Consider the following 23,236-nt stretch of genomic DNA (forward strand, 5'->3'; position numbering starts at 1 on the left):
TCAGAATACAAAAAAGAATAGAAATAGGATTGTTGACTATTAATTTAAGATGATTATAAAGCATCATAAATTAAGTGAAATAATACTGGCAGAAAAGATTAACAGTGGGTAAGAATACTTCCTATATAAGCATGAGGCTATGAGTTCAAATCCCCAGTACTCACATAAAAAGCCAGGCATGTTTACACATGCCTGTGACCCCAACAATGGAGGTCAGAGACAAGCAATTGCAGGGAATTGCTAGCTAACCTAGTCACTTGCTAGCTAACCTAGCCAAAATCGTCCAGCTTTTGGTTTGGTGAGATACTGTGTCAAGGTAAAACCCATGCATGTTTAGACTTAAATACATTCCCTAGCCCAAAAGATATATTATAAATGCATAGAAAATACACACAAATGTTACTTACTGGTTAATAATAAATATAATCATTGTGGGAAACTTTTCTCTAAATTTCCTACAATGACCACATATTTATATTTATTGTTATTTAACATCTTTTACCTACTAAAAATAAAAAAAATACAAAAGTTCTATCTTCCTTTTCTATATACATTTAAACAAAAAATGTATTTTAGGTTAAAAATAGAGGTGCTGTTTTAGTAGGTTTTTCCTTTTTAAAGTAAAATCATGTAATGTTTTGTTTGACCATTAGTTGTAACTCAACAATAAGTTATAAGACATGGGCTGGTGAGATGGCTCAGTGGGTAAGAGCACCCGACTGCTCTTCCGAAGGTCCAGAGTTCAGATCCCAGCAACCACATGGTGGCTCACAACCATCCGCAACGAGATCTGGCGCCCTCTTCTGGAATGTCTGAAGACAGCTATAGTGTACTTACATATAATAAATAAATAAATCTTAAAAAAAAAAAAAAGTTATAAGACATTTTTCTGTGACAACACATAAAACACAACCTCCATGGGTAGTGAGTGACTCACACCTCAAACTCCAGCATTCAGGCATACTGCCATTACTTCAAAGCCAGCCTGGTTTACATAGCAACTCTAGACTCAGTCTCAAAACTAAAAGGAAAAAAGGAAGGAAGGAAGGAAGAAAAGAAAAAAAGAAACAAAGAAGTACCTCTTTTTTCTAGCTTGAATTATCCTCCTTGTAGAACTGTACCGTTACTGATCCTTTACAATCAGGATGAGGACTGTTGGCAACTTTCTAGTACTACAGAAACCATGCTGCCCGCTGGTTATCACAGTGGTAAGCAGCCCAGCCTGGGTTACACAGTGAGCTCCGGGTCAGCAAAGACTAAATAATGATACCAAACAATAACCCTGCACAAACAGCACTTAGTAACTTTAAACATAAATAGTGAATATTTAAGGAGCTGGAGAGATGGCTCAGAGGTTAAGAGCACCGACTGCTCTTCTGGAGGTCCTGAGTTCAATTCCCAGCAACCACATGGTGGCTCCCAACCATCTGTAACAAGACCTGATGCCCTCTTCTGGTGTCTGAAGACAGCTACAGTGTACTTACATATAATAAATAAAAATAAATCTTTAAAAAAAAAAAAGAACTTCTTATAAGCTAAACACAAGCTTCAATAAATTTGATATACAATATTGCCATGGGTTATTATTTCTTATAATCTGTACTACTTGTTTTGTAACTTGCTTATTTACATTTGTTTTCTAGGAAATAAAGGCATGTTTTAGAAATTAGCCAGGTAAAAGTTTAATCTAAGAAATTTCTGGGGAGGGCTGGTGAGATGGCTCAGTGGGTAAGAGCACCCGACTGCTCTTCCGAAGGTCCAGAGTTCAAATCCCAGCAACCACATGGTGGCTCACAACCATCCGTAACGAGATCTGGCGCCCTCTTCTGGAGTGTCTGAAGACAGCTACAGTGTACTTACATATAATAAATAAATCTTTAAAAAAAAAAAAAAAGAAATTTCTGGGGAAAATATTACTAAGAGTTCTACAAAAATGCCTAGCAGTCGTACATTCACATAATCTCTAAATGGTATTAAAGAGTCTCCAATGTGCTAGGCACACAGTGACTGAAGCAGAAAGGGGTTCTGTGTTCATGAAGTTTTACCTACAATCACTAATTAAATTGAGTTAGTAGGGGAACAGCGAAAAGAAATTGAAGGGCTGGAAAGATGGCTCAGTGGCTAAGAGCACTTGCTGCTTCCAGAGGGGATGAATCAGATTCCTAGCACCCACATGCAGCTCACAACTGCCTTGAACTCCAGCTCCAGAAGACCCAACACTCTACTGGCCTCTGTGAGCACCAGGCATGCACATACAAAACACTCAACCACATAAAATATTTTTTTTAATTTAAAAGTTAAAAAAAAAAAAGAATCCAGGTGTTACGACACATGCCTTTCATCTCAGCACTCAGAAGGCAGAGGCAGGAGGATCTCTGTGAATTTGAGGCCAGCCTGGTCTACAGAGTGAGTTCTAGCAGTCAGAGCTACACAGGGAATCCCTGGCCAAAAAAAAAAAAAAAAAAAAAAAGGAAGCAAGAAAGGAAAAGGAAAAAAAGAGAGGAGAAAAAGGGAAAGAAGGGGAGGGAGGGAGAGGAGGAGGGAAGGAGGGAGGGCGATTTCCAGTTTACCCACTCCTTTCTCCACTTCCCAGGAGATTTTTCTATCCCTTCAAAGCCAATTTTTCCATAGATATTATGGATCTTGTTATTTCCCAACCATCTGAGGATTCGCTTCACCTTCAAACTCTTTAAGCACTAAATATGTCATCTCTTCCACTCTGAAACAGTTACCCCTCTACTCTAGGCAATGCCTTATCCTAAAAGTTCTCATCCCTTCCACTTTAAACATTCTTCTGGGCTAGAGATGGTTCAGCAGTTGAGAGGCTGCTTACTCCAGAGAGCTGAATTCGATTCCCATCACCCTTATGGTAGCTCCCAACTGTCTGTAACTGCAGTTTCAGGAGATCTGAAGCAACCTTCTTCCCCCCTCTGTGGGTACCAGGTGGTGCACAAATATACATTCAGGCATGGAGGTGAAATACCCATACACATAAAAAAATTAAAACCAATTGGTTCAATCTCCTTCGGAGGCTAAGGGTATAGCTCAGTTGGTAGAGCATTTGGCACTCACAAGGCCCTGGGTTTGAGCCCCAGCACTGCATAAACTGGGTGTTGGAGCATATGCCTATAATCCTAGCACTTGAGAGGTAGAGGTAGGAAACTCAGAAGTTCAAGTCTTGGGTTACACATTGAGCTTAAGGCCAACTTGGAATATATGAAACTCGGTAGGTGGGTAGATAGGTAGACAGACAGACTGACTGACAGACTAACTTTTTAAAAAAAGATTTTTTTTATTTTATGTATATGAGTACACTGTAGCTGTTTTCAGACACACCACAAAAGGGCATCAGATCCCATTACAGATGGTTGTGAGCCACCATGTGATTGCTGGGAATTGAACTCAGGACCTCTGGAAGAGCAGTCAGTGCTCTTAACCACTGAGCCATGTCTCCAGCCCTACTAAAAATCTTGAAAACTATCTCCCTGGTGACCTAAAATGTCATGCTTCCCATTCATAATTAAAGCAGTGCAACATGGCCTCTGTCTCCTTCATTCCTCTGAAAGTATCTTCACCAGGAACCATTCCTTACATCTCTAAACGACTTCAATCTTCTGTCACTGTACAGTATCAAGTAATCAGGATTACTGACAGTCACTTGCTAAAGTGTTCTCTTTCAGCGGGTCTACATTTAAGTTTTCCTTTTGCTTCTTCCTGACTGTTCAGTTTCTATTTCAATTGCTTAGGATTGTTGAGCTATGTCTCTTCAAGGTCCTGAGCCTTAGAGAGATTAACTTGCTCAAGGTCACATAGCTTAGAATGGAAACAAAATACACAGAGACTGAAGCCACCATACTTTATCCCATTTCAGTATCTGTTCCTGATTAGCACTGCAGACAACACTGCCCCACATTATGCTCTCTTCTGACCTCTAAGGATACCAAGCATATACATAGTCCACATACATTCAGGCAAAACAGTCATACACATAAAATTTAAAATCTAAAATAAACAAAAATTTTAAGGGAATTGGAGTCAGGTATCAGACCAAGAAATTGAGTGTTTCAAAGTTCCTAAACTTTAATACAAGTAACTACACAATGACTTATTTTGTAACTCTAAGGGCCTATGACTGCACCATTAATCTGTATGTACACATACAAAGAAAATTAACCCCTTACATATTCAATGAAGTACTTATTAGGCATTGGATTTTAATTTTAAAAATCATATATACATATATATGTATATGTATGTATGTGTATATATACATATATGTATATATGCCCATGTTCTTACCATTCAATACAAAATGACATTTTCTCTTAATTTTTGATATATGTCTGCTTTCTGATGACTTGGATTTGTCTATGGTTTCTGCTACTGAGCGAGTCACCTACTTATAAACTAGGAAGTTAGCAGACATTGGTGTCCTCAATGCAGTTGTTGGATTGTGCCCTTTCTGTTCAATGGCATGTTAACAGTCAACAACATAACTTATTAAAATAGCCAGGCTTATAAAAGTAGTGGGCTGGCTCAGAAGGTGAAGAAGGTACATGTCGAGCCTGACCAGCCTCCTGGGCTGAGAGCAACCCACAAGATGGAAGGACAGAACCTACTCTGCAAGTTGTCCTCTGGTCTCTATACACACACACACACACTGGGGTACATGCACTGCCTTCCCCATCACATACACAAAAATAAATGTGGTTATTACTTCTAACGGTGTGAGCAACATTTAGATTAGAAGGGCTTTTCATGTTTGCTTTCCATCCCCCATAGAAATACAGAGAGATTGTACAACCAAGCCTTTCATCCTTGTTATAGTCAACCTAAACTCCCAGCATTGTCACTCACTGTGAGAAAGAAAAGTGTCACCATCCACCTAGAGCGTCTATCCTAACCGATAATGATTTGAGTAAGATGTTGCCTTGTGCAACACCTTTCTAGCCAAATTCCATCGTGTTTCTGTAGCTTTCTCTGTCCATGATCCGTTACAGGGCACAGGCATCACATTACGTGTTTTGAGTATGTGAATGAGCACCAGAGCTGTTCAGAGGAACTGAGAAAAAAGGGGGGATTAACGCTTACCTGGTATTTAAGCAACCACCTAGAAAGCTTCACAAGGGCTGGTAAGTTTGCTCAGTGGGTAAACCACTTGCCCTCATGCACAGCAGTCTGAATTCAATCTCCAGCGCTCACATGGTGACTCGTGAGAACCGACTCCTTCCTGTAAGCTGTCCTGACCTACCCACTCTGCAATTCACACATGCACGCACTAAATACTAAGTAAACAAATGTAATCCTGAAGGAGTCCTGGAGGTATTAACATTTCAAAAACGGATAAATACAAATTATATGCAGAGAGAAATAAAACTCTGCAGACTCAATAAATGCAAGCTGATATGTCTTTGACAGCATTATTCCACCATAACATTCCTCTGACAGGTCTGGTGCTCATCCACATACTCAGAACACTTAATGTGATCAAGGACAACGCTACAGAAATACAATGGAAAGAATCCGTTTTATTCTACACCAACATCTATATGCAACATCTATATGCAAGTATTAGAAATGTTATTTAGTTCTAGAGGCTAAAGACACTTGATATGTTTGTTTCTGGACACAAAAATTCAGACATTAAAGATCTAGTTCTGGGGCTGGAGAGATGGCTCTGCAATTAAGAGCACTGACTGCTCTTCCAGAGGTCCTGAGTTCAATTCCCAACAACCACATGGTGGCTCACAACCATCTGTAATGGGATCTGATGCCCTCTTCTGGTGTATCTGAAGACAGCTACAGTGTACTCATATAAATAAATAAATCTTTAAAAAAAAAAAATCTAGTTCTAGGATCAGCCTAGTCTACATAGTGAGTTTCAATCCAGCGAAAGCTAGTAAGAGTCTTGGGGAGGGGGGTGGAAAGGGTGTCAATTTGAAACTTGAGCACATAAAAATAAAATAAATAAATAAAGGTGGACAAAAAGGGAAGATGGTGATTTAACAAAGGCCAGCAAACATAAATGCAACAATTTACTCAAAGTAACTTTTAAACATTGTCTTTGTTGTTGTTGGATTTCTGGGGGCTTGGGGAAGGTTGCTTTTTATTTATTTGTCTGTTTTTATTTAATTTTGAGATAGGTTTTCTCTGTATGGCCCTGGCTTTCCTGGAACTCGATCTGTAGCCCAGGCTTGCCTCCTACTCAGGGATCGCCTGTCTCTGCCTCCTGAGAACTGGAATTAAAGCTGGATACCACTGCATACATCCAGTTGCATTATTATTTTTTTTTAAGTCTTCCTTATACCAAGCTCAGAACTTCATTCAGGCAGGGTTTGAGTCACCATTCATTATAGATGATTGGAACACTGGAAGATTAGAAGGGATCTTACAAGTACCCATTCAACCAGTTGAGGTCCAAGTCTTCTCATACATTTTTGGAAGAAGCTATCTAGGCCTTCGGTTTATCACTTCCTACTTTATTCTTTAATCTACTCTAACATACATACTTCCATTAGGAATCCCATAAATGTTAGGTGCCTCATTTTGCTTCCCCTTCCCCAGGTTGTTTTTGAACCAGGGTTTTATTTAGTCCAAGCTATATAATCAAGGATGTCCCCTGACTTCTGATGTTCTCCTTCCTCCGCCTCTCCAGCACTGGGATTACCACACCCTATTCTTATTTTAACTTTTTAATATCTGAATCCTCCCTCTGTAAATTTAATCATCTTTGTATGCCACCCTGGATAAAATGTTATTTGTTGCAGTATATTTAGCCAAGGTGCAGGAATGCTAGTTTGGGACCTGACACATACATTTAGTATTTGTTAAACAATTAGCAAAAAATAAGGTCAAAGAATCTCTATCTGAAGCAACAGAACAGTATCTGAGACTTCGCCATTATTAGGTAACTTTGTATGGACAGGAAAACAACAAACAAACAAACAAACAAACAAACAAAAAACCACCAACACCTGTACTGAAAATTTAACCTGGGAGGCCAAAACCAAGCAATGCTATTATCTTCAACTTGCCCACTTACAGGTTACAACTACATCTTTGGCAAGAAAAGTTATCCCTAGTTTATAAAGATATCTTGACCCTGACAAACTGACAAAAATTGTACCGGGAAATTAAGTTAGTTTTGAAGCTGGGACTATGTCACTGCTTTCTGGACCTGAGTGTCAGTTGTTTGTAAAACAGAAGTGGGGGGAAAGTGGAAAAGATGATCTCTAGAATTCTTTCCTTCTTTTAACACACTGCAGGCTTATAATAAGTTTGGACCTGCAGGCTTCTAACCCAGCACATACTGCACTGGCTTTTGGGTCGGATGGCTAGTTTCATACAAGCTCCAATACTATTTAGCTGTCTAATTCTGAGTGAGTTTCAACGTCCTCAACCAGGAAAACTAAGCTGTAAGATAATAGAAACTATTTCAAATACAAGATATTTTATGAAACAAAGTAACTCTTAAGTTTATTCAGGTAGGGGATTGAATCACCATTCATTCATTCATTACAGATGATTGAAACATTGTATAAGATGGGATCTTACAAGCCTACCATTCATACAACGGAAGCCCAAGATCTCTCTAATACGTTTTGGAAGAAGTCATCTAGCTAGCCATTCTAGTTGTGGCTAGCTACCCATGGTTACAAGCCACTCCATCTCAGGCTAGCTAAGAGAGGTAAACAGGAGTGATAATTACGAAAAGGGTGCTGTAAAGTTCTTTTATTAAAACCACACCATCCTTTTCGTCATTTTCACTGTTTTACCTCTCTTTGGATTGAGACTGAACAAGAATAACACACACACATCTCAAATATTCTCTCCGCCAAAATTCAGAATCACTGTCAAGCTTTCCTTACCAAACCTCCTCCCCTTTACCATCCATCCTGTCTTCCTCACGGAAACCTTAATTCTTGCTTTAATATAAGTCAAAAATAGCCGGGTAGTGGCGGCGTATACCTTTAATCTCAGCATTTGAGAGGCAGAGGCAAGCAGATCTCTGAGTTAAAGGCCAGCCTGGTCTACTCCAAATTGCCCTTGCCGCCTCTCCCAAACACACATTTAGGATGGGAAGTAGTAACACCCTGTTGCTTCTCCGGGAGACATGGAGACCAGAAGTCACTACAGCACCAACCGAAGCCCGCACCCTGTTCTCCCCAGTCCGAGCCTCCTCCCTCACCGGTACTGCTTGGGATCGCTGGGAGACTTGATGATCTCAGGGTCCCCGACATTACTGAAAGACCGTCCCTCCTCCTCAGATTCATCCGCTCCTAAACGGGCAAGCCGGCCGCTCTCGCCCAAGTCCTGTCCATTGGGCTGCAGGTCCGGGCAACTGCAGGTGGACTTCGCCTTGTTTCTTCCAGGCATGGTCAGCGTAGGAAAGGGTTTCAATGATTCTTCGCACAGACCCCGTGCTTCGATTCGCCCCAGAGCAGTGAGCTCCCGCCCGGCCTCACACCGCAACTTCCTCCCGGTGACACAGACTGCAGCAACCGCGACTCTCCTCAGCATTCACCAGCAAGTCGTAGCGCTGGACATCCCGCTCCCCAGGCCCACCTCCTCCTCCTACACCTCCAGCCACTCCTCCTCCTCCGCGTCCCAGGGGCGACGGCGGCGGCCGGCGTTGTTGCTGCCCCAGCCGCTGGGGAGGACAGGCCTGAACCCCTCCTCCAACCCGGCCTCGCTCACACCGACTTTCTTCATCCCACCCTCCTGACAGCCGATGACGCTATGGACTCTAGCCAATCACAACGCACAACGGCCGTCACGTTTGCAGAAACAGCCAATGGGAGCAGGGAAGGCGAGAGACCAATAGGAAGAGGCCGGGTTCCTGGCGCACCCAGAGAGCATTTCGAAACCTGACGTGGGCGGGGCGAAGGAAAAGAGGCGGAGGATGATGGGAGAAGTCTTGCTGCGATTGTGACGTGCGTCCGTAACTGTTTTTAGGAAAACCGCGTAGCGCTCTGTGTCTGAGAAAATATTCCTCAGCGAGAAGACACAGAAGTGAGTCGCGATAGTGAATGCTGATCTTCTTCACCCACTCGCGGTGTGTTTTTTGCACTCTATTCTTAGAGTGACTCAGCGGGTCTCTTTTTTAAAAGAGCAGAGCACCGGAAGTCTTTTCCCACCCTATCCCGAGATGGATGCAGTGCTTGTGGGTCACTAAGCACCGGAAATAACAATTGCATCTTTCCATCCTGTAGGCTGCCAAACCATTGATGCTTTTCACGCTCCAGATCTGCTTCAATATGCTCACTCTTGTATGCAATTTTTTTTATTTTTTTAAGCTTCCCTATACCCTGGAGTAGTCCTCAGCCTACCTTTAAGTTTGGCCAACTTTTACTGAAAAGCAGAAACGTTAGGCTACTACCCTCAAGTAACTTTCCCAAGATTTTTGTTTTTGTTTTTGCCAGTGATTTTGCAGCGACTGGAACAGACACAATATAAAATAAAAAGCAGTTGACCAGATAACAATAAAAAGCTGATAGACACCATTGAATGAGATCATACCACATGGAAGAGATAAACGAAATGAATATGAATAAACAACAACAACAAAAAGACTTTAAGCCCATAGATACATTAGTGGTTGTCTTTCCTGCCTCTGAACCTCTGTATGGCTGAAGATAAAGCCATACACAAAACAAATCGTTGTCGGTGTGGTAGTCCACACCTTGAATGTCAGCACTCAGGGAGACAGAGGCAGGTGAATCTCTTAAGTTCGGGGCCAGCCTAGTTTACAAAGCAGTTCCAAGCCAGCCATGTCTATCTACTAAGACCCTGTCTCAAAAACAACAAAAAAAATCCTTAGCTTGAAGTTTAGTTTCTTATGGGAAGAAACTGACCATATATAATACATTAAAAAAAAAAAAACAATAAATACTAAGACTACAAAACAGGGTAGGAAGACAAAGTATTGAGGAGGATACATGAACTGGGGCAGAAGTATTTGAAAGCATTGAGATGCCAGGCAGTGGTAACGAATGCCTTTAATCCCAGCACTTGGGAGGCAGAGGCAGGTCGATTTCTGAGTTTGAGGCCAGCCTGGTCTACAGAGTGAGTTACAGGACAGCCAGGACTACACAGAGAAACCCTGTCTCGAAAAACAAAAAATAAAAAATAAAAGCATTAAGATATCCTGGTTTCAGTACACTTTGAAAGGTTAATCAGTCTTCACGAAACTCCACTAGAGTCCTCATTCAAAATAGCTTCATCTGTGTCTCTCCAGTACAAGAATGGCTGCCCAGAACATAAAAACACCAACAGTAAGTGACACTGAAGTGTCAGTCTATGCTTTGTACAAGATTAGGGTGTGTGTGTGTGTGTGTGTGTGTGCTCGATTTGTACAGGATTAGTCTATGTGTGCTTTTTGACTCTCCAAAACAATACCAGAATTAAGAAACATTCAGCTTCAACTATCAATTTTGTTTTCCTAAGGAGAAAAATAATTTATGCCCTTAATTGCAATTTGCTGGGTTTTCCATAGAGTGGAACTTTCCATCATTCATTTAACTAACCAAGTGAGGTGCTACCTTGTGCTAGAAATTGGGAGTAATGAACAAATATGTCCTCTCTCTCTAGAGCTTAGAAGAGGGCTAGTGGGAGAAACATATTTAAAAAGCACACAGAGGGGGCTGGTGAGATGGCTCAGTGGGTAAGAGCACCCGACTGCTCTACCGAAGGTCCGAAGTTCAAATCCCAGCAACCACATGGTGGCTCACAACCATCCGTAATGAGATCTGACTCTGGAGTGTCTGAAGACAGCTACAGTGTACTTATAATAAAAATAAATAAATCTTTAAAAAAAAAAAGCACACAGAGTGCTCAATTCAGCGGGACATATACTAAAGTTGAACTGATAGAGAAGAACAACATGGCCCCTGCTCGTGGACAATAGGCAAATTCATGAAGTATCCTGGTACCCTGATGGCATGCTTTGTAGCTTTCCTGTCTCTCCCCCCTACCCCCCCCCCCCCGCCCCATCCCCAAGAGCAGACATTAGGGGCAAATACGGTATCTCTAAAACTTAGCATTTTTACCTTTCTTTTTCAGTGTAGAAATTTGAGTATAAAGCTCCCAAAGAAGCACACAAATCTTTATTCTATAATTACAAATTATATCTCCTAGAAGGAGATAGACAGATATTCCTTTCTCAGAGAGTCTTTCCAAAAAAGGGAAATTTAAGCTAATGTTTGGAAACTGTAGAAGGACCAGTGTGTAGATGAATGTAATGAAAAGATCTGAATGAGATTCAGCTGGTGATCTGGAAACAAGAGGGGAAAGGGTTCAATGGCAGAGATCACACAGAACATTCTGGAGACTAAGACGTTGACCTGCCTGTTGAGCGCCTCATTGGATTCCCACATCTTAGAATGTTTTCCAACAAGCTGTAGGTGCCCAGCAGGAACTGTGTGAGCAAATGAAGAGAAGGAATGATCACTGTTGTTCTCTAAGTAGATCACTATGGTTGAAGAGCTGTAAATAAATAAACAAACCATTGAAGGCTGAAGTGATAGCAGGCTTGAGGATCAGAGCTCTGCTCCCCAGAACCCATGTAAAAGTTAGGTGGATGTGGCGGCCACCTGAAAGTCCAGCCCTCGGAAGACAGATTCCCCAGGATAAGCTAGCCAGCTAGACCTGCTCTGGATTCCGTGAGAGTCACTGCCTTAATGAGTTAAAGGTGAGTGATTGACATCAATTTCAGGCCTCCACAGGAGCGTACACGTGTCCCCACATGTGGAAACATGCATACATGAACAAAAGAAAAAACAAAAAATTAAAAATAATGGATCAAAGTGGGGAGGAGAGAAGGGCAAATTGAAAGTGAGCAAATAGAGTAGACATGTCCATAACCTGACCTGGGAGTATTCAGGAGACTGAGGCAGGAGGATCACTTGAGCCATTAGGGAGTAGATGAGTAAAAAAAAATACTGAGCTCCCCCACCACCACCAAAAAAAGAATGATTTCAAAGCTATTAACACAGGAATTAGACGTGACTTACAGCAATAGTAGTGGGGAGAGAGAATTGTAGACAGACATCCATTTAGGAGGTTGAACTGGCTAGGTTTCTTTCTCTTTTTTGTCAAAATTTATATATTATATTAATCTTGTATTGGGGAATTTTGCCTGTATATATGTATATGTACTGTGTGCATGCCTGGTACCCTCAGAGACCAAAAGAGAGTGTCAAATTCCTTGGAACTGGAATTAAAGATGATTGTAAGCAAACGTGGTTGCTGGGAGACAAGTCCAGGTCCCTAGCAAGAATAGCAAGTGCTCTTAACTGCTGGACTAGCTATCTGTCCAGTCCCAAACTGGCTAATTTTAGTGACTTTTGACTTTTTATTTTTATTTATGGTGTATATGCCATGTGTGTACCAAAGCCCACAGAAGTGAAGGTATCAGATCTCTTGGCACTGCCATTTAGGCAACTGTGAGCCACTCAACCTGAGTGCTGGCATCTGAACCAGTCATCTCAGGCTGGATGACCTGATGCCAACCAGAAGAGGAACCTGTCTCCCAGGAAGAGCTTTCACACAATTCTGAAAGCTTGTCAGACCACCTTGCAGAAGAAGCTAGGCCCAGACACTAGTGGGTCAGGGATAGATGGGACTACACTTGACCAGGACTGGTTAGGTGCACTCTATGTAAGCACAAATCTCTGATCAGGACCCAAATGATGGAACTTGGTTGGTCATTGGTCTTCTCAGGAGTTTCTCTTCTCAGTATCACCATATTGATTAAATTTCTTGTCTCTACTTTGCACTGTCATTTGTCTTTGTAAGTGGCCCGTCAAGGGCTAGTGGCTGAGCTGAGGTTGTTAGACTAACCCAGATTTTGACCTTCCCAATTCTGCTAGTAACTTTGAAAACAGGAAATTCTGGAAGAAAAACATTTTGGAGAGGAGAAAACCTTAACTCAGTTTGGGACAAACTGTTATTTGTGTGGCACACAGATGAAGTCAGATTTAAAGTCAGAAAGGAAGCCTAGCTTGGGGAAAATTAAGGCCAGTCATTTCCTAGATGAAAAACAAAACTTACAGAGGGAGATCACACTGGGACTGTGAAGAGAAACAAAAGAATGGAGATTGGTCACTCTCATTTGTAATCCCAACACTCGGCTGAAGCAGGAGGACTTCTGTGAGTTTAAGGCAAGCCTTGACCATACAGTGAGTTCCAAGACAGTCAAAGCTACATAGTAAAATACTGTGTCGAAAAGATAAACAGGAGAGCTGGAGAGATGGCTTACTGGTTAAGAGAAATTGCTGTTCTTGCAGAGGACCTGGGTTCTGTTCCCAGTACCCCTTGGTCAGCTTCGTGCAACTTCATTTCCAGGGAATCCAACGTTCTCTTCTGACATGCGAAAGCATTTGCATGCACATAGTGCACATAAACTCTTGCAAGCCAATCTGCATACACAAAGACAGATCTCTTCAGAAGTGAAAGCAAGCAAAGAAGAATAAAGGACATAGCCCCTAAGAGTTTGTGGAAGAGGAAAAATTCATAAGGAAGAAAATAAAAAGACAGAGACATAGAGAGACCCAGACAGTTAAAGTCCATAAGTGACCTATGGCCTAGCCAGGACTTCCAAACTAAAACTGCTGTTTTCCTTTTGAAAATAATTTTAAGCTGGGATGCCTTTAATTCCAGCACTCAGGTGGTAGAGACAGGCAGATCTCTTGAGTTGGAAACCTGTTCTACTGAGCAAGTTTTAGGACAGCCAGGGTTACACAGAGAAACCCAGTCTCAAAACGCACACACACACACACAAACACACACGCATGCACATGCACACAAAATAAAATACTTTTAAAAGTTGCCAATATCCATAGTTACTTAAAGAAATAGGTACACTAAAGCTGATTACATAACTGTTTTATAAGAAATTGGTGTTTTCCAAAATTAAAAAGATTTTGAGATCACTCAGAAAGTTACAGAGCACAAGACTATTATAAACTGTGTGCATATGGGCTCAGGTGCATGTGTGTGGAGGAGCATGCTTGTGGAGGGCAGTGGGTGACCGCGAGTGCTGTTTCTCAGGAACTGTCCACCTTGGTTTTTTAAAACAGCATCTCTCATTGGCCTGGGGTTTGCTAAGTGGACTAGGCTGGTGAGTCCGAGGCATCTGCTTGTTTCTGCCTCTCCATGCTGGCATCACAAGTGTGTACACCAGGAGCAACTTTTTTTTTTATGTGGGATCAGGCATCAAATTTAGAACCTTATGCTCGAAGGATAACTACTTACTGGTTAAGCTATTTCCCTGGCTCCCAGGTATAATTTTTAAACCTTGTTTGCCCATACTTTTTTCGAGTATTTAAATAGTTTTTTCTATTTTCACGCCATCTGAAACTGTCACAGTCATTCCTATTTTTTATCTGAGGGTCACCTCCTAATGGACCTTGTAACCCTTCCTTCTGTTTTGTCAAGAGTTCAGAAGTCATAAAAATGAAAAAACATCTCATTTCTGTGACTAATGGCTAGGGCAGAATGTCATTTCAGTTAAGTAATAGCTATCTTACCAAAGGGACACATCTGAAGCTTACTCTTAAAATCCAAAGGTTCTTTCTCATTTTTAAATGCTTAGGATTTGACGAGCATTTCAGAATTACTTTAAATGATAAAAACTAAAAGAAAATTTCATGAAGTCTTATGCTTGAAATATAGAATAAGATTCTTTTGAAGACTAGAGAAGCCAAAGTTAAGAAAAAAATATATATATATGTGCAAATGTTAACAGGGAAATCGGCTAAGAGACTTTCAGCTCTTAGGGAACTCACTTAATTCACATTGTATTTTGAATTTATTCATTGCAGTAGTATATATTTCTTTGAATATATTTTAGTATGAGATTTTATTTTATTTTTTGGTTTTTCAAGCCCTGGCTGTCCTGGAACTCACTCTGTAGACCAGGCTGGCCTCGAACTCAGAAATCCACCTGCCTCTGCCTCCCGAGTGCTGGGATTAAAGGCGTGCGCCACCACACCCGGCTCTTAGTATGAGAATTTTAAGTGAGGATATTTTATATTATTTTCTCTTTTTATTAGCATGTATTAATTATGTATAAAAGTGAAATTCGCCGGGTGTGGTGGCACACGCCTTTAATCCCAGCACTCGGGAGGCAGAGGCAGGAGGATTTCTGAGTTCGAGGCCAGCCTGGTCTACAAAGTGAGTTCCAGGACAGCCAGAGCTATACAGAGAAACCCTGTCTCGAAAAACCAAAAAAAAAAAAAAAAAGTGAAATTCATTATGACATTTCACACACATGTATGATGTACCGTGCTCACATTTACCCATCTCCAGTCTCATTAACATTCATCCTGTACTTCTGTGTCTTTTCCCCCCTTAAGTCTAGATTTCAAAGGGTGTGTGTGAGAGTCAGGATATTAGAAGTGTGGCATGTGGATCCTCCACCGAGGAAATGAGGGATGGTGTGAGCCTATTTTAAGTTTCAAAGCCCAAATTATCTCCTTTACTGTACAAAATTCCCTCGTTAGTCATTCATTAGCCTCAACATAACTCCTCCTAAAAGCCAATAACACTCTTAGGAATGTAAAACACCATTTTGTGAATGGATTTGTATTATTTCATCTCTCTCTCCCTCCCTCCCTCTCTCCCTTCTCCCCTCCCTCCCTCCCTGTCTCTCTCTTTCCCTCCCTCCCTCCCTCCTTCCCTCCCTCCTTCCCTCCCTCCTTCTCCTCCCTCCCTCCTCCACTTTCTCCCTCTCTTTCTCCCTCCCTCCCTTCTCCCCTCCTTCCCTCCCTGTCTCCCTCTTTCCCTCTCTCCCTTTCTGGGCATGCTTTAGGCAATCTAAGGAATCATAAACTTGAGGTAGGCAAGGAGATGGCCAAATATGGAAATATAGAGAGGAAAAAAAGGAGAAAATAAGGAAATTATTGTCTTCAGTCCTGTGCAAGGCCCACCCTGTAAGAAATTATATCTTTAGAGCTTTAATCAATAACTGTGCCACCATTGACTGCCATTCACATGTAGCAGCCTTGTATCTAGGTTAAGGACTAGGCGTATTCTTATGGAGTCCTATCTTAAGAGACTAATTATATGTGGCACTAGGCCAGAGAGTTTGTGTGATCATAAAAAGTGCTTTATCATATGCTACTGTGGTAGTAAGCTTTAATTGTCAACTTCAGATGAACTAGAATCACATGGGAAGAGAAGCTCCGTGAGAGATTGTCTGCTTTGGCTTTGCCTGTGGGCATGGGAGATTAGGTTAATCGACCTGGAAAGATCCAGCCCACAGTGAACCACACCACCCCCACCCCCAAGCAGGGTGTCATGAACTGTGTAAAAATGGAGAAATGAAGCTAAGCACAAGCAAGCATGAATACATTTATATTTTTCTTCTTTTGACTAATTATTAGACACTCCTGTCTTGACTTCCCCACAATGAGGGTCTGTGCCCTGGAACTCTGAGTGAAAATAAAGCCCTTTCTCCCTGAAGTTGTTAGTTGTCACGGTATTTCATCACAGCAATGGAAATGAAGCTAGACTGACTATAAATGTAATTTAGCATTCCAACCTTAAATGAAATTAGGAAGGACTCAAAAAGCACATTATGTCACATGAAGGATCATGCTGTAATAAATCCAGCTAACAGTTCCTCCTCTTTGATCTAGAGACAGTCATTTGGAAACTCCTAAGAAAGAAACTGTAGAGACACGAGAATGGTATTAGTTAAATAACTCCCCCTTTAAGACCAGCTCAGCGGCTCCCCTGTGCACTTTCAAGGAACATCACCTGCTGTAGCAGGTAGACATCACTTGCACTTCTGTTCTCTGTCTATAACCTCAACTACCATTCAGGCCTTTGCGCATCACACCAACTCTCTGTTTTATTTTCGTTATTATTTTTTGAGAGTCTTTAGCTCAGGCTTGGAATCTGTCTGTCTGTCTATGCCTCTCCAGTACTAGAATCACAAGTTTGTGGCATCAAATTCAGATCCTTGTACCTGCACTGCAAACACATTTCTGACTGAGCCATCATCTCTCCAAGCCCCTCAAATACCAATTTTAGAGAGGCTTTCTCTTACCATTCTGAAGACTGTTCATTATCTATTTGTATATCAGTTTATCTCTCTGTAAGTCCACTGGAGAGGGGCTACATCATTTGTCTTATCCTAAAAATCATGCCTGGAACATACTGAATATTCTATAAGTAATTTCTTTTTGAGACAGAAAAGCAAATCTCACTGTGGCTGGCTGTGGTCCATCTGGACATGGCTGGCCTGGTCTATACGTAACTTCTGAATTGATGAATTTTTGAAATAGAATCTGGAATCTCAAAATCTTAGAGGAGGTGGAAGAGTGAAATTAGCCTTAAGTTGGAGAAAAAGATTTCTACCATCGGGCCTGGAGGGAAAGATAAAGAGACAGTTGCCAGTGTAATTTTAAAATTAAATAGCAATAGGAAGAGGAAGCAGTGTGGATTTGGGTGTTTTTATTTTTCAGCTTCAGACTCCATTTTCTTTTGAAATGTGCTGTACAGTCAAGTCTAGAGCCAAGAAGTAGAATGATGTCTCTTCCTTAATACCTGAGATGTTTGCCTCAGGGGCTGGAGAGATGGCTCAGTGGTCAAGAGCACTTCTGTTCTTCTAGAGAACCTAGATTCAATTCCGAGCACCCATATGGCAGCTCACAACTGTCTGTAACTCCTGTTCCAGGAGATCTGACACTCTCAGAAACAGATACAAGCAGGCAGAAAACCAATGTGCATAACATTTTTAAAAAGATATTTGCCTCAATGATAGTTTAAATTTCACAGGTCTTGAAGCCAATGCCAGCTGATAGATTTCATTTCCTGAGTGACTGGAATATGTTCTAACCAGCCATGAATCAGGTTTAGCCTGAGTCGAGTCCCTAAAGCTCTAAGGGAGCTCTTCAGACTACTGAAGATGACAGTGGAGCATATGTCTCCTTTTCCCTTTGCCGCAAACACTGAAACAATATTTGTGTCATTTAAAATATCTCTTCAAAAATAGCTATTAATTAAGAAGAGGTAATTGAATGACTTTATTATAGTGGAAAGACCTGGCAAACTCACTTACCGCAAGAACACAGTAATGGGAGAAATTGAAATTATGACCACAGCTAACAGTTTGCAATGAGGAAAAACTCTCAACTCTTCTGAGCTGTTCCTGCCGAAAATCCATAACCTAAATTTGATTAAGAGAAAATATCAGACAATTGCAAATCGGGGTACAGTTGATCAAATAGCTTCTATATAATCTGGAGAGGTGTCCTCGTCATGATCAAGGCCTACTGAAAAGTGACAATCTGATGGATAACGATTCCTGCCATTACTGGGAGAACTGACTAAACTTGACTGAGTTCTAAGGGTCAGATAGACAATAGCAACTCCAGTAGCATGGCCTGGTCCTTTGGGTGTCACGAGACCGTCCTCTCACCATCTGGAATAGTCAACTCTGGTCCTGGTGATGACATAAACAGAGGAACACAGTGATGGCAACGGTGTGGCGTGGCCTGTGAGGAGGAGGACCCTCGCCTGGGATTCCAGCCCCAGCTGCAAGTAATGTTGGAAAATGCTAGGATACTTAGACCATGGAAGACTGGAGCCAGAAGGTGGTGGCTCCATGAAGATATAGTAGAAACTCCAAGGAATAAAATGGGGAAGGCTAGAACACAGTTACCAGGAGAGGTGCGAGAGAGATAACCCCCCTATTAAACCTCCCATTTAGCAGCACAATAAAAAGCAAAACCTTACAGAGCAGAACAGCGGGGATGCTAGACTCTATTCCCGAGAGAGATCCAGGGCTCTGTGGCCCTCTCCCCTCTGACACTGAGATGTCAGTGGTGGATATTTTTAAAGAAAGAAGAAGAAAACAAGGGAGGAAGGAGAGACAGGGATGGTATGTGATCACTGAGCAGCAGGAGAGGTCACTGTTAAAAGAACTGCCCACTGAGTCAGCATTTTGGTCCCTCCTCCCCCAACTTCTGTGAGCCACACCCATAGGAGATTCTGAGTAAGTGCCGACGTTCTGCCGACTGTTGGCCAACAGATTACCTCCAGGCTACAGGGATGCAATTTTGCATCATAACTAGACAAGAATTCAGCAAGGTCTGAGTCAGAGTCTGCAGAGAAACAAAGCTACAGATTCTAAGAACAGCTGAGGGCCTAAGGAGCTGGCTCACTGCTTAAGAGAACTGGGCTGCTCTTGCAGAGGACCCAGTTTGATTCTCAGCACCTATATAGTGACTCACAACTGTCTGTAACTCCAGTTCTAAGGGATCTAGTACCCTCTCTGGCCTCCACAGTCTCCAGGCACTCAAGTGGTACTCAGACATACTTACAGGCAAAGCACCTATACACATTAAAATTAAATAATGTTAAATTTAATATCTTTTTAAAAGAGGGCAGCTGAGGAATCAGGACCAGCATTTGCAACCTGACTACTGAAGGACTGCTCAGAGATGGGACTAGCATCTATGATGCAACCTGTAAAGGACCACCCACTGACTGATAGGACCACCCACAGACAGGACCACCCACTGACAGGACCACCCACTGACAGGAATAGTATCTGTGATCTGACCTCTCAAGGACTTCCCAGAGGTGTGCCAGGCATCTAGGGACCTAGGAAGGAATGCTGAAGGAGGTGAGACTGAAGCCTGAAAGCAGGTCAGACTGAACTTAGGCTGTATGCTCCCTGAACACTCGCCGTATTTATTTCTCCTTTATTTAACACCCCATGTCAGTTTACTAGACCACTGTTCTGTTCTTATGTGCATGTTCTCTCTCTCTCTCTCTCTCTCTCTCTCTCTCTGTGTGTGTGTGTGTGTGTGTGTATCCACTCTGTCTTTACTTTCCATTTTTCTTTTGATAGATTTTCTTTCATAGAAAAATTTTTTTCTAGCCTTGATTTGTGTCTGACTCTTGAGTTCTAGGAGTGTTTCAGATGATCTTAGTATTTCTCTCTCTGTGTGTACGGCGGTGGGCACAGAGCTACATACATGTACATGATGGAGGCCAAAGGACAACCTCAGATATTGTTTCTCTGTTGTCTTGATTTTGGAGATAGGATCTCTCATTGACCTGGAGCTTGCTAATTGGCCAATGAGCCCAGGGATCCACCTGTCTCTGCCTCCCCAGCACCAGGATTAAAAGTATGAACCAACAAGTTTGATAAGGAGAAATACTGAAGAAAAGAAAAAGGCAAATTGAAAATCTGGAAGTGAAAATTTAGTAACTCACACTGTTGAGGTGGCTCAGTTGATGATGATGCTTGTCACCAAGGCTGATGGCCTGAGTTCAATCTCCAGGACCCACACAGGATCAGGAGAAAACTAACTCCACAAAGTTGTCCTCTGATCTGTATGTACACATTATGGTACACACACACACATGCACATGCATGCATACATACATATACAGAGAGAGTAATTAAATAAATGTTAAAAAGAAATAATTCAATGAACCGAGTGAGAAGCTCTGTGGTAAACCTCACCAACAGAATGGACCAAAGGGAAGACAAATGTCAGGGTTGAAGATAAGATAGAGGAGTTGGAAAGAGAAGCAGAGGGGTAAGGGGGGAAAAGGAAGAAGAGGAGGAGGAGGAAGAGGAAACAAGCAAAAAATGTTAGCTCTGTGGAACTCTATGAGAAGATCAAATACCCAAGTAATGACCATAGATACAGGAGGAAAGTTTCATTCCAAAAGCATAGACAACATTTTCAATAAAAATTATAGGTGAATATTCACCAACTCTAGGGAAAGAGATGCTTACCTAGACCTATGAGGCACAGACAAAATCAGAGAAGATGCTTCCTATGTCATATCACAGTTAGAACAGTAAAGATACAGAAAGAACTATATTGAAAGCTACAAGAGACAAACACACACACACACACACAGAGGCAAGCCCTTCACAATAGCACCCGGTTTCTCTACAGAAACGTAAAAGCCAGAAAGACTTGAAATGATATATTTCAGACTCTGAAAGAAACCAAGTACCAACCCAGCCTAGAATATGCAGCAAAACTATCTGTCATAACTGAAAGAGGAAGAATAATTAAAACAAGCCAAAGGAATCGTGACCATTAAAGCCACTCTGCAGACAATATTTAAAAGGAGTTGGTGACAGCTAATCTGGGTAAGCAACTTTGCACACTTGGGAACAGGGAATCTCAACTGAGGGATTACCTCTACCAGATTGGCCTGTGGTCATGTCCATGAGGGCATTTTCTTAATTGTTAATTGTTGTTGGATGGCATCCTGTGGGCAGTGCCATTCCTGGGCAGGTGAAGAAGAGCTTGGGAGCAAGCCAGTAAGTAGCATTACTTTGTGGGTTTAGCCTCAAGGTCCTACCTAAGTTCCTGCCCTCGTTTCTCTCAATGATGGATTGCAAATTGAAAGAAGAGATGAACCCTTTCCCCTTGAGCTGTTTTTGATCACAACAGGAAAGCCACATTAACACATAAAAAGTTAAACATAAAAAGGCTAGTAACACTCCAAGCACCACAAAACCAACAAAGTGACATGTATGAATACACACCTTTCAATAAAAACTGAGTCTCAATTTTGCAACCAAAAGACTCAGATTAGCAAATTGGTTTTAAGAAAGAACAGGATCTTAGTCGTGTATCGTGGCACATGCCCTTGGGAAGTGGAGGCAGAAAGATCAGGTGTTCAAAGCCAGTCCCAGCTACATAGTAAGTTCAAGACCAGCATAGGCTATATGAGACGCCATCTCACAAGCAAGCAAACAAACAATAACCAAATATCATTCAAGACCAGCAAGATGACTTCACCAGCCAAAAGCACTCCTCCTCAAGCCCAGTAGCCCAAGCTGGATTCCTGAGCCCACAACAGAAGAGAACCAACGCCCATTTACTCACACATACACAATAATAACAATAGTAGCTGTAAAGAGGGGCTGAAGAGATGGATCCCTGTGCTGCTGCCATCACACCTGCTGGGAGGTGGGAGACAGTATTCTTTTTTTTTAATTTATTTATTTTTATGTATATGAGTACACTGTAGCTGTCTTTAGACATACCAGAAGAGGGCATCCAATCCTGTTACAGATGGCTGTGAGCCACCATGTAGCTGCTGGGAATTTAATTCAGGACCTCGGGAAAAGCAGTCAGTGCTCTTAACTGCTGAGCCATCTCTCCAACCTGAGAGGTGGATCCGTGGTTAAGGGAACTACTTACTCATTTTGCAGAGGACTTGGGTCTGAATTCCAGCCTCACATGATGGTATCCAATCATCTGTAACTGCAGTTCCAGGGATTCAGAGACCTTCCTCTAACCTCCATGGACACCAGGTACACATGTGGTACACATACATAGATGCAGGCAAAGCATTCATACACATAAAATAAATAATAAATCTACATATGTAAACAAAGTTTTATTCTAAAAAAATAATTTGTCATTGTCAAGATGGCATTATTCCAGAGATGGAAGGATGGGTCAACATAACTCCATCAGACGACATAAAAATAGTTCATACAGCGGCTAGGGAGGTGATTCGGGGTAAAAGTACTTGCTGTGCAAGCATGAGGATCTAAGTTCAAATCCCCAGCACCTGTGTAAAAGGCTGTGCATGGCTATGTACACCTGAAACTCAAATGCTGGGTGTATTGTGAGGAGCAGAAATGGGAGGATCATTGTGGTTTGCTGATGGCCAGTCTAGCTCCAGGAACCTTGTCTCCAAAGAATAAGGTACTGAATGATAGAGCAGGACACCCAGTGCCCTTTTCTGGCCTCCACACATGCTTAGGGGCACATAAGCCTACACACACACAGACTCACACGTAAAAACACAAAGATAAAATTTAAAAATATAAAATGTATCACATAAATGTACTCAAAGACAGGAATTACCCAAAATCTTTGTAGATACAGAAAAGGCCTTTAAACATTTTGTGCTATTTATTTGTGTGTGTGTGTGTGTGTGTGTGTGTGTATGAATATGCAGAACAGATGACAACTGGTGGAAGGTTTTTTTTGTCTCTTTACCATATGGGTCCTGGGAAGGAAACTCAGGTTGTTAAGCTTGGTCGAGAGCACCGAGTCACTTCGCCTAGCCAGAAAAGGCTTTTGACAAAATCTAGCATCCCTTCATAATAAAAACCCTGAATAGACCAGAGTGCATGCCTTTAATCCCAGCACTTAAGAAGCAGAGGACCTCTGTGAGCTCAAGGCCAGCCTGATCTACAGAGTGAGTTCCAGGACAGTCAGGGCTTCACAAA

At 41.8% G+C, this 23,236-nt stretch overlaps 1 protein-coding gene across 2 annotated transcripts in view; it reads right to left on the minus strand.

Annotated features, from left to right (window-relative positions):
* Nrdc (nardilysin convertase) overlaps positions 1-8,717 on the minus strand; it is a 63,071-nt gene extending 54,354 nt beyond the window's left edge. The window contains exon 1 of one of the 2 annotated variants that reach the window (XM_021159242.2): positions 8,189-8,717. In XM_021159242.2, the coding sequence (XP_021014901.1) occupies positions 8,189-8,520 (332 nt within the window). In that variant the 5' untranslated portion in view covers positions 8,521-8,717. The remainder of the gene's footprint in view (positions 1-8,188) is intronic. The other variant, XM_021159243.2, reaches the window with a different exon arrangement.
* Between the last annotated feature and the right edge of the window lie 14,519 nt (positions 8,718-23,236).

The sequence above is a fragment of the Mus caroli genome, unplaced genomic scaffold, assembly GCF_978045245.1.
Source record: "Mus caroli unplaced genomic scaffold, Mus_caroli_1 scaffold_6, whole genome shotgun sequence".
Lineage (NCBI taxonomy): Eukaryota > Metazoa > Chordata > Mammalia > Rodentia > Muridae > Mus > Mus caroli.